At 31.2% G+C, this 12,794-nt stretch overlaps 1 protein-coding gene across 1 annotated transcript; it reads left to right on the top strand.

Moving 5' to 3' along the window:
• Positions 1 to 326: 326 nt before the first annotated feature.
• Positions 327 to 11,204, top strand: LOC128396757 (phospholipid-transporting ATPase ID-like). The gene is given in 14 exon segments (XM_053357368.1): positions 327 to 1,253; positions 1,605 to 1,718; positions 3,107 to 3,205; positions 3,311 to 3,445; positions 3,624 to 3,694; positions 3,958 to 4,040; positions 5,820 to 6,067; positions 6,632 to 7,348; positions 7,647 to 7,748; positions 7,912 to 8,698; positions 8,701 to 8,925; positions 9,042 to 9,265; positions 9,353 to 9,682; positions 9,951 to 11,204. Coding segments are annotated over 14 exon segments (3,831 nt in total). The 5' UTR covers positions 327 to 1,163; the 3' UTR covers positions 10,557 to 11,204.
• The last annotated feature ends 1,590 nt before the right edge of the window (positions 11,205 to 12,794 follow it).

Raw genomic sequence — 12,794 nt, 5'->3', positions numbered from 1 at the left:
AGAACAACTGATAACATGGAGCTTATATTCGATTTGGTTTTCTACGCATTTTCGAAAAGGGAAAATTCACTCATATTCTTTTTTCCCCTTTTCCTTTTTTTTTATTCTCTTTCTTTTTGATTGTTTCAATTACTTTTTACTTTCTTTTTGATAGATGAAGAGAGAAGGTGAAACTTATTAATCTCTTTCTAATTTTCTCTTTCTTTTCTTTTAATTGTTGTGATTTATTTTCTCTCTCAGTTAATCATCTCCATCTCCTTAATCGTTACAATTAACTCTCATTCATTTCCAATTTAGTTAATTGTTTCTCTCTTACACATGTAATCATTTTATTTTCTCTTCTTCTCTAAATTGTGTTTTCTCTTTTTCATTTTGTTCTTTTTTTCTGTCATATTCTTTTCTCTTTTTCTTCTCTCCCGTTGTTTGTTTCTTCATTTGTTCTTTTTTTTCCCTGTGATTTTCTACCTGATTTTTAATCATTTTATGCTTGAAATGTTGGTCTTGGTGATAATTAAGTAAAAAAGAAGAAGAGAAGAAAAAAAAAACCTAAAGTGGTCACATCATATTCTCATTTTAATTGATATATTTATGGTTTTTCTTCATATATTATGTTGATTTGTCTTCACCCTCTTTTCATCATCGACAATTGGTCAAGAATTAATGTATTATACCAATTGCCTGTTGTCCAAGAAGTTTGTTCCCCTTTCACCCAACAATTATCTTCACCAGTTCAACAACAACAATTGTTACTCATTTTATTGTTCCTACTATTTTTATCAACAAAATCAACTATTATTAACATCACTAAACCGATTGAAAAACAACCAACAGCAACAATATCTTCTGATTATCAAACTGTTTCTATCATCACCAATTATTTACACAGTTTTTTATTCTTCTTCTATTCTATTTCTTAGTTGGCCATCTTGTTTTTTTTCATTTGTTGATTCTCTTTATCTCTCTGCCATTACTAACATATTTTTCTTACCAATAAGCTAATTTTATCCTCTTTTGTTTCAATCTATCTCTCACCTTTACCATTAACTTGATCATCTTGATCATCTGTTTTCTTATCATCATCTTATCTCTTTTTCTCTCTATCTCCTTCTTTCTGTCACCATCCATCTTTTGCAACAAATTGTATTTTGACTTGTTCTTTTTTCATGGTTCTTAATGGTTACTCTCCAATTGCAGAAAATGAGCGACGGATTCGCGCCAATGACTCATATTTTAATTCCAGATTTAATTATGCTGTAAGTTATTTTCTCTTTTAAAAATTTCTTCTATTCTATTTCCCATCTATTTGCATCACCCTCCTTTTGCATTTCTGCGAAAAGATCATCAACCATAATCACCCTCACCTCTGAGGGATAACTGATTTCGATCAAAATTGTCTGATTTAGTTAAGCTCTTTTTCATTGTTTGATTAAAAGCATGAGAGAAAATCATTTCTCTTGATTGCTTTTCTCTCTCTCTCTCTCTCTCAAAGTTCTCTCTGGTACCTTTGTACTTAACCTTATTCTTTTTCCCTCCATTTTTGTTTCTTCTTCATTTCAATCTAATCCTTTGTTTTGTTTTCTTTTTGTTTCTCTTACATCAACCAGAATAATTACATAAAAACATCAAAGTACAACATCTTCACTTTCATTCCTGTCAATCTATTTGAGCAATTTCGTCGTCTCGCCAATTTTTATTTCCTTTGTCTTCTAATTCTCCAGGTAAGAACTTTTGATTATTTAATCTCTATTATTTTCTTTATTTCTATTTTCATCTCATGTTATTATCAGATAATCATCATCACACTAATGTTACCATTTCCAAACCAATATTTTCATTCTCTCCTCTCAAAAATCACATTCATAACAACTGATAGAAAGAGTAAATTATCTGTGTTAATGTGAATCTTTGCCAAATTAATTCACTATTTTTAAGAACTTTTTTTTAGTAGTAACTTCATCTCAATCATCTGTATTTATCATCCTTCTATCATCATATTTCTCACTAATTTTCTACCCAAACCACTTCACTTTTAATGTTGATCTTCCTTTTAACTAATAGTTTTTTCAGTTTGTAGATAATAACGTTTACAATATCATCTCTCTAATAAAATCACATATCTGGATTAATTGATAATCACCAAAGCTTTAGGTATACACACAGATATTGTAATTCAATTAATATCTCTTTCTGTTGATCATTTTTCCCTTCAACTAACTGTTTTTTTTTCTTATAACCTTTTCCAATTTCACAAGTTGATTTTAATTAACTAAATTTTTCGTTCTGTCATTTTTATTTCCTCATATGAATATGAATGATGATTATAATCAATCGATTAGATAATCAAACCTTCAATCAACATCCTGTTCAGCAATCATTGAATCCATCTCCTCATTTTCTCAATACTTGTCAACCGGACGATAATAAAATAGTTTCTAAACTGTTACCTTTGAGATAAAAATTACATCATAGAATTTAACATAAATTCAAAGTAAATTAGTTAATTTTTAAACAATCAAGTTTTATGATTATATAATTGAACATCATTAACATTGTCTTTTTATAACAATACAACAAATAGTCAACACCCACCACTAATTTTACTCTTATGTTTATGATCACTTTTTTTATTTCTCTCTCTCTCGTAAATCTAACGTAATTAGAGACTAATGTTCTAATTATGTTCATTCAAAATGATAACAACCAGATTGAAAGAGGCAGCGAAGAAAAATCAACAATGTCCTTCAAAATTTCCTCAACAATTTATTAGATTGCGAATTATTGATTTACTAACATTAATATTCAACAATACTATCAAGATGAGATTTTGTACTTTCAGGGTATTTTATGTGTATGTAATTTTTTAAGATAATGACAAATAATGACATCTACATGTTATTGTTATTTTGATTTTGATATTGATTGATAAATATTGTTGTTGCAATTATTTTTTGTTCTACTTTTGGTCTTCTTCTTGTTACATCAAATGCAAAGTTTACATCAATTGATTATTAGTTTTCATTCAAAAACTGTCCATCATTTTTTTACTATGTCACAACAATTAACACTAATTACATGTACATATTGACCATTTTTCTTTTTCATTCAGCTCATCCCATTGATATCTTCGCTCACATGGTTGACCACTGCGGTGCCTTTAGTTGTGGTCCTTGCGGTTACTGCAATCAAAGATGCTATTGATGACATTGTACGATTTTTTTTGCTCTCCTTTTAATGATGTTTATTTAACTTGAGAATTTAAATGTTTGTCTCAATTTTAAAATTAATTTTTCCATTTCTCTCTCAATTACAGCAAAGACATAGAAGTGATAATCAAGTAAACAATAGGAATTCAAAAGTTTTACGAAATGGAAAACTTGTTGATGAGAGATGGCATAAAGTTCAAGTGGGTGATATAATTCGTATCGACAATGACAATTTCGTTGCGGTAATTAACTAACCAATTTGATTTCAACAACTGCCCTTGCTAACCAATTACACATACTCATCAATCTCATGTGGAATAAGCAACTGCACTCATTACCAAAACGATTAATCAATTAACACTTTTCCATTTTCAATATTTTTTTCTCTCCTTCTCTTTTAATCTAACCATGATTCCATAGGCAGATTTGCTCCTCTTATCAACTAGCGAACCCAATGGGTTATGCTATGTTGAAACAGCCGAACTAGATGGGTATGTAGTTTTCTCACTCTCTCTCTCTCTCTCCTCCATCCCTTCATTAATGGATCACATAAATTCACTAAATTATTGTTTTCATTGTTTCCTAATTATCTATATCATAATTATAATAATTGTAAAATTATAATCTCATAATGATACCGTTATAACTATTAACTGTCACAGCAACTATATACACCTCTTTTTTGCTTTGATTCATTAGAACTAATTTATCTTCATCTGTCTTGTCTCTGTTTTCTTCTCATCCTTTTGTTTAGAGAAACCAATTTAAAATGTCGCCAAGCCCTACCTGAAACAGCTGATCTATTGGATGATACCAATTTATTATCCAAATTTGACGGTATGTGTTTATTATTAATTCTTTAAGCCAGATTTACAATTGCTGGTTTAAATGGTTCATGGTGTTTTAATTGATTAACAGCATGTTGATGATCATATTATCAATTGCGAGTCCTCTTCATTATCCGTTACAATGGAAAATTTTTCTTTCTCTCTTTCTTTACATCGTTTTTCTCATTGAAAATCTAGGTTACTTTTTATATGGATGATATTTGGATGTGTTTTAAATGATTTTCACATCAACTCACTTTTTTTTCTCGGTGTGTGTTTGTAAGGTTAGATGAAAACGAAGGTAAAAAAAAGGAAATGGAAATGTTTCATGCTAACTTGTGTTGTTTTGATTTTAATATATGATAGCAATAATAATAATTATATCATTTCTTCATATATATAACTGTACAATCACAACAACCTGTTTGCATTAGTCTAATTAGCATTGTCAATTGGTGGAATTAGATCAATATAATTTTCTCGTAGTTATGTTCATATGATCTCTAAGAATCATGTTTTGATTATCTAGTATTACATCTTATACTCTTCAACCATTTATTGTCTCTCCTTTCTAATATGATTGTCAGGTATTGATGATCTTACGAAATGTTAGATTTGCAAGTTCCAATTCTCCCTTTTCATCATCAGCATCTCTCTCTCTCTCTCTCTCTCTCTCTCTCTCTCTCTCTCTCTCTCTCTCTCTCTCTCTTCTGATATATGATCATGATATTGTCTAATAGAGTTTCCATTCTGCTTTAATTTCATTGCGAAATGAAAACTTTTCATGTCCTTTGATTGATTATCTTTGACCATCGTCATACTAATTCAATCTCATCCTTTTTTATTCAATGTTTATTTATTATTTGTGTTTCTCTCTCTCTCTCGTACTTAGTACATATATAAATGCATGCACATCTTTATTATCATCTTTGTTGCCATAAATATAAATTACTATTATTTGTCAATGATATTATATCCAGGGTATTTCATGTATTTTAAATATTATTAGATTGACATTGATTCTAGTTATCTTGATAAAATGACATCTAATTTTGTTTCTCGTTTTGTAACAATTGATTTGATTCACTTTCACCACAAGAGTAACTATCAATTCTGTAGAGAGAAAGTATCAATTGTGATGATCGAGTGATATCTTATTATTAATAATTAATTTCATTATCATTTTGATGATCATCACTAACTACATCACCAAAATCATTCACACTTTATTATCCTCGACCAATGAATAAGCAAATTTAAACTGAATAATCAATATAAGAGAAATGAAAACAAAACCAATTTACTCTTCTCATGGTTTGTCATTTTTGTCAACCATGTTTAGTGTTATACAGTAAATAGAAAATAAATTGAAGGACAATTGAATTGAATAACTTTACCTTCAATCAGTAAACATAACAAATTGTGTCCACATGTATGATACTCACAATTTTTTTTTCTTTATAATCTTGATGATTGAAAGTTCTGGTTCGACCTTTTCTACCTTATTGATTTTCCTTTAGATTTTTTTCTCATTAGTTTCTTCACATTATTAATATACATTTACTATTTTCTTTTTCCCTTTCTCTCTGTCTTTTTTTTCACCGATTGTATAGTAAATTGTTAGTGATTAGAGGGAGAGAGAGAGAAAAGAGTGAATGAGAAAACAAATCCCTCTTTTTAAATAACAATGACCATTACCTGTGAATAAACACACACATTCATTAATCTGAATGTTCCAATTCTTTATAATCTCAATCATTTATTAATCTTTTTTACCTTTTTTTTCCAGGAGAGATACGATGTGAACCACCCAATAACAATTTAACCAAGTTTGAGGGAACAATGATTTGGAAAAAGCAAACATATCCATTGGATAATGATAAGATGTTATTAAGAGGTTGCGTCCTTCGTAATACTAAATGGTGCTTTGGAGTTGTCATATTTGCGGGTCGAGATACTAAATTGATGCAAAACTCTGGTGTAACCATTTTTAAAAGAACGAGTCTTGATAGATTGTTAAATTTGTTGATTTTAGGGGTAAGATTATCTAGATTCAAGTTGTCAATCAATAACAACACCATCAACATGAGTGTTGAAAAAAATACTAATCACTTTTGATTGTTGATGATTTTTGTTTCCATTGTTGTATAAAATACAATAAGATGAAAAAGATTCATCAATCATAATCCATTCTAATAACTTTGGCGAGTTTTTTTTTCTTCTTCATATTATAATTAAACTAATATGATTTCTAGTGATTAGCAGTATTTTTAACTGTTGCGTTATTGAGTTAAGAAAATATCTATTGATATAAATCATGAATACGCTTGGTGAACCACTTTTGTGTGAATAGTTTTGGCAAACTAATCTATTAAATCATTTGATTTCATCTAAAAGTTACAGATTCAAATGTTTATGATCCTAATAATATGTTAAAAATTAGACTGAGGATTTTGTAGCTAAATTAATTACTCAATAATCGTAATTTTAAATTTAACTCACCTCGAAATGATTTATTGTCAATATTATTGTTTCTAACTTTTTTTATTATTGCAATTAAATAATTTGTCGTCTCTTTCTCTCCCTCTCTATTGTTGATAGATAGTTTTTGTGCTGATTAGTATGTGCCTATTCTGTACCATTGCATGCGGTTTCTGGGAAACTGTTACTGGTCAATATTTTCGTGGTTTTTTACCTTGGGATAAGAAAGCAGTTCCCCAAGAGGATCCCACCAGTGGTGCCACAATAATTGCAATTCTAGTCTTTTTTTCATATGCCATTGTCTTAAATACGGTGGTTCCTATCTCGTTATATGTTTCTGTTGAAGTGATTCGTTTTTGTCATTCTCTTTGGATCAATTGGGATCAGAAAATGTATTACCCTGTAACCGATACACCAGCCAAAGCTCGGACAACAACTCTTAATGAAGAATTGGGTCAAATAGAGTATATTTTTTCCGATAAAACGGGAACCCTGACACAAAATATAATGACCTTTAATAAATGTTCAATTGCTGGTAGATTATATGGTGAAATAATTGACCCTGAATCAGGAGAAACCCTTGAAATTACCGAAGACATGACACCAGTTGATTTCTCTTTCAATCCTTACTACGAGGAAAGTTTTCGTTTCTACGATCAATCGTTACTCGATGATGTCCACGCAGGTAGACAAGATGTTTACGAGTTTTTCCGTCTTCTTGCCTTGTGTCATACTGTCATGTGTGAAGAGAAAGATGGTAAATTAGAGTATCAGGCTCAATCCCCTGACGAAGCAGCACTTACATCGGCCGCTCGAAACTTTGGTTTCACTTACAAGGTAAAAACAATGAACCTGAATAAGTTAATCAATTTTTTCTTTTCTACTCAAACAATGAATCAGCTCATTTATCTCGCAACCAGTTTATGTAACGATAATTTCATTACAATTTACCACTTGATTACTTCTTAATTAACGTCAAGAAAATCATGATTGGAAAGCTTTCTATTGCAAACATATTTTGATTGTTTTCCTTTTCATTAAGTTAAATGATTCATATCTTTCATATCAATGAAATTGGTTAAATTTAACTTTAATTAAATTCTCTAATATCATCTTTCATCTTTATTTATTACAGAGTAGAACTCCCAATTCGGTGACAATTGAGATTCTTGGAAAAACTGAAGAATATGAATTGATTGCAATCCTGGATTTTAACAATGTTCGTAAAAGGATGTCTGTAAGTTTCTTAATTGTCGTCAATCAATTATTCTACCAATAGAATAATTTATCAATTATATTAGCAAAAAATTGTTTGAAAAGACATAAATATTGTTTTCCTATTATTAACATTATACTTTTATTTTTCTTTCAATGTTTGAAACTGCAAATCAAATGGAAAGGTGATAATTAAAAAGGATGACAAGATTACGTTACTTTGTAAGGGAGCTGATTCTGTGATATTTGAGAGATTACATCCAAATTGTGAGGAGGTTAAACAGGAGACACTTGAAAATCTTAATCGTTTTGCAAGTGAAGGGCTTCGAACCCTTTGTTTAGCCAAGAAAGATTTGGACACTGAGACTGTTGAAAAATGGAAAGCTCAGTTACACGAAGCTGCAACCAGTATGGTTGACCGAGAGGATAAAGTATCAGCTGTTTACGAGTTAATTGAAAAAGATTTAATCTTACTGGGAGCCACTGCAATTGAAGATAAACTTCAAGACGGTGTTCCTCAGTGTATTGCCAATCTTGCCGCTGCCAATATAAAAATTTGGGTTCTAACGGGTGATAAACAAGAAACCGCCATTAATATTGGTTACTCATGTCAATTACTAACTGATGAAATGGTTGACATTTTCATCATTGAAGGCTGGGAATATGATGAAGTTGAACAAGAGCTACTTCGATGTCGGGAAAGTATTCGTAACATCTCAGCTCAGGGAAAAGTTGGAGGAGCTTGTTCAGTAGTTACCTTTAGTGATGCCAGTGATGTGACCCACATTTCAGCGACAGGTAACAACGTTTCCTCAGGTAAACAATGTAACAATCAGAAAGGCGATCATAATCATCATGGTAATGATTCAAAAGCTGATAATCACAATCACAATCATACTCAACAACAACAGCCCTACACCAATCATCAAACTCTTGGTGCCGGTTTAGAAGAGCTTCTTGGTAAAGATGGAGGGCTTTCGGCGGATTTGCGTTAGTTGTTAATGGTCATAGTTTAGTTCATGCTCTTCAACCTCAGATTGAGTTGCTCTTCCTCGAAGTTGCTTCTTGTTGTAAAGCTGTTATCTGCTGTCGGGTTACTCCATTACAAAAAGCTCTTGTAGTTGATCTCGTTAAAAGGCACAAAAAAGCCGTTACCTTAGCTATAGGTGATGGTGCCAATGATGTGAGTATGATTAAAAGTAAGTATTGAAAATAAGTTACGATTTGAGGGGAAAATTTCAATTCTTTCTACAGAAAACAAAAATTGTACTCAAAATTTAACTAATCATATTTTGCTATTATTTTATTTATATAGTGGCACATATTGGTGTTGGTATTAGTGGTCAAGAGGGAATGCAAGCAGTTTTATCATCAGACTTTGCCTTGGCACAGTTTCGTTTCCTTGAGCGATTATTACTTGTCCATGGTCGCTGGTCATACTATCGTATGAGCAAATTTTTGAGATACTTTTTCTATAAAAACTTTGCCTTCACACTTTGCCATTTCTGGTACGCATTTTTCTGTGGCTTCTCGGCTCAGGTAAACTTTTTCATATTTAAATCCTATTTGTCGGAGAGAAAATAAAATTCTCATCAATGGTATTTTTTTTTCTTTTGCTTTTCTCAGACTCTCTATGATCCTGTTTTCATATCATTCTACAATGTTTTCTACACCTCTCTTCCTGTCCTGGCTCTTGGTATATTCGACCAAGATGTAGATGATCGAATGTCCGTTCGATATCCTCTATTATATACTCCGGGTCACAGTGATCTCTTATTTAACAAGATTGAATTTTTAAAAAGTGTCGCCCATGGTATTATCACTTCGTTTGTTTTATTTTTCATCTCATATGGTGCTTTTAGAGAAGCTATTGGACCAGAAGGAATTAATTTCGACGGTCATCAAATCTTTGGTACCGTTGTCTCAACAATTCTTGTTTTAGTAGTAACAGCACAGGTAACAACGATTAAACCTACTGTGAATTTTTTTCTATCAACAAATTAATCAAGTTTAAGAAAAATTTCAATTACAACAAGTTACATTAACGTTTCAATTTTGTTGGTTGAACTTTTTACTTTTACCTGAATAATATTTTTATGGCAAATATTAATTGGTTTACCTGTAAAAATAATAGAGCAATTGTGATTTATTGTTCTAGTCAATTTCCTTAACAACTTTGGATTATTATTTATTTTTGTTCATTTTTTTTCTCTTTCATTATCAGATCGCCTTGGATACCGCTTATTGGACTGTATTTAATCATGTTGTTATCTGGGGAAGTGTAGCTTTTTATTTTGCTATGACCCTTTTTATTAATAGTAATTTTATCCGTAATCAGTATTTGGGTTGCTTACGAACCACCCTAAGTACGGGACAGTTTTGGTTTACCCTGTTTTTAACATTGGTCATTTTACTTGTACCCGTTATTGCAACTCGTTTCTATCAAGTTAACGTACATCCAACTCTAAGTGATCGTTGTCGATTGAAACAACGTTTAACCCGATTAAAGATAAAACCCATTGAGCCAATTACACGACGTCGAAGCTCAGTTCGTCGTAGTCGACGATCAGTTCGATCGGGTTATGCATTTGCACATCAAGAAGGTTTCGGACGTTTAATAACATCCGGTAAACTTGTTCAAAAGCCAAGTATTAAATCAAACACTGGTACCAATACACTCAATAGTGTACGTTCATCAATTGAAGTTGCTGGTACAGTGATGCCAAATCAAGCCAATATCTCATCATCATCAACACACAATGTTAAGGCTTCCTCATCATCTTCAAGAGTTCAACCTCGACAAGTTGGACCTTCTCCTATTCAAATTTAAATTTATTCTCATCATAACACATTATCTCTCTCTCTCTCTCTCTTCTATGTCAACTTTTCCCTCCCACTTTCTTTTCTCATCTTTATCATTATTATTATTCATTTTAACAGTTTATCAAATTGTCATCTCTTGTTATAATCTCTTTTCTTTTACCTATTGATCTTTTATTTTCTTCTCTCTTCTATTATTTATCTCTTTCTCTCTTCCTGATCCACTCACTCGTTTTTATCCTCTAACACTCAAAATCTTAAATCAATCTTCCCCTTCTTATTACCTATCATTTGATATAAAAGAAGGTTAAAAAATTATCTATAAATTGTTATATTGTTGTGAAAAGGTTTACCTTTAAATCACCGTTCATGTTAATTTTGTCAACTTAACAGAGACTTTAGAAAATGTTAATTAATTTTTAAATATAATATAAGAGATCAACAAAAGGTAGATACGCTTTTCGTTACAGTTAAATTAAAAAACAAATAGACAATTAGTTAATGATTTTAAAACCATATTAGTGAAAATTTCAATCAAATTAACCTCATCTTCCAATACAAAAGTTTAATTGAAAGCGTATCTACTGATTGTTACCTTTTCTTATTACTATTAACGTTAATTATTACCAATGTTTAAATGAAAAAAATTACCTCTAAATCAGTTATAACTACTAAAGTTTATAATAAGATGTGACCAAAAAATTTCTTAATCATCTCTTGGATAAATCTCTCCACTTTCCAGTTATCCGTTGAATATACAATTAGAGAGGAGAAACAATCAAAGGAAAATCAATAGAAACTATAAAACTTTATGGATCAACAATCACAACGACAATCAAACAATTAGGAAATTATAAACTAGCGCAAAATCAACAGGTGATAATTGTTTTACCATCAAAGTTAATCATCATTATTTTGGATTGATAATGAGAGACAAGTTGATTAAATATCTTCCCGTTTGTATTTGCTGGATTTTTGCATCAACTGGATTAATTTGGCAAGTTTATCAAGTGTCGGAAATATTTTTCAACTTATCAACACGAGTGGACATTGACATGGACGCTCCACTTAATTTAACAATTCCAGCGATCACAATTTGCCTTCCCTTAAAACCCAATATAATCACATTGAAGACTCTAATCGATGTGAACAATTTATCCGATGACCAGATAAAAGAAGAGGTCACTTATTTACCGATTAACTTACTTTCCACCCTGGAAACAATTGATGTTAAAGTTTTCTGCCGAACTAAATATCCAAGAGTAATTACCGATTATCCGGATGGTCAACCTTGTGATCTTTTTGGTAAAACTGTTCATCGAATTCAATACAATCATGAGACTAAAATTATTCATCGGTGTACAACTTATCTAATTCAAATTCACGAAGAACCGTTAACCGTTATCGCCAATGAAGCGAAAGATTTTTTCGCACTTGATGTTTATTCACTGGAATCTAATATTGTTCGTGTTTATGTTCACAATCCATTGGAGATAATTAATCTACCTGAGGCAGATTTTTTCGTCATCTATACTAATCAATCAAGTGACATTGTCGTTGTTTCTTCATGGATAACGATCAATTTACCGAAAGATACTTTTTTCTCTGAATGTTCAGATTATAATGAATTAGATTTCGGTCGGATGAGTTGCATTTTTCTCTGTAGACTCAGAGTTTCTCAAACAACGTGTAGTTCGTGGTCATCAGAAGTTCCCGCTCCGTTGGACGTTAAATTACCGTTCCGTTCACGTTTGCATGATTGTCCCCGACCAAGGGACTATAATTGTACCAGTTTCGAAATTTGTCCCGTTCAATGTAAGAGCGTTTGGTACACAAGTACTCTTGTTTGGAATCACATCAAAGATAAACCCTCGAATTTGACCCGATTTATTGTTCGCCGACCCTATGGACTCGAATTCGTGTACAATGTTACACCTTCATTGGCGCTCGTTGAATATTCATGTTACGTTGCCAGTTGTCTTGGTATTTGGTTTGGAATCAGTTTCTCAGATATTATGTTAAAATTGTTCGGAAAATCAAATCTCCATCAAATTAAATCTTATCCAACTCTATCTAAGATAAAAGTTAATTACCATCGAAAAATAATTAACCACAATTCCTATGATGCCAAGAAAAAGATTACTAATAACCATTTACTTCTTGATTGTTTCAACTCCAAATTACCAACATCCGGTCAAATTTATCAAAGAAAAGTTTTCCCATCTAAATATCTTTATTATTAATAATT

Source organism: Panonychus citri, unplaced genomic scaffold (genome assembly GCF_014898815.1).
Source record: "Panonychus citri isolate SS breed McGregor unplaced genomic scaffold, ASM1489881v1 Contig00001, whole genome shotgun sequence".
In the NCBI taxonomy this organism is placed as follows: Eukaryota; Metazoa; Arthropoda; class Arachnida; order Trombidiformes; family Tetranychidae; genus Panonychus; species Panonychus citri.
Note: the sequence above shows the minus strand (reverse complement) of the source record. Positions and strands in the feature narration are given on the sequence as shown.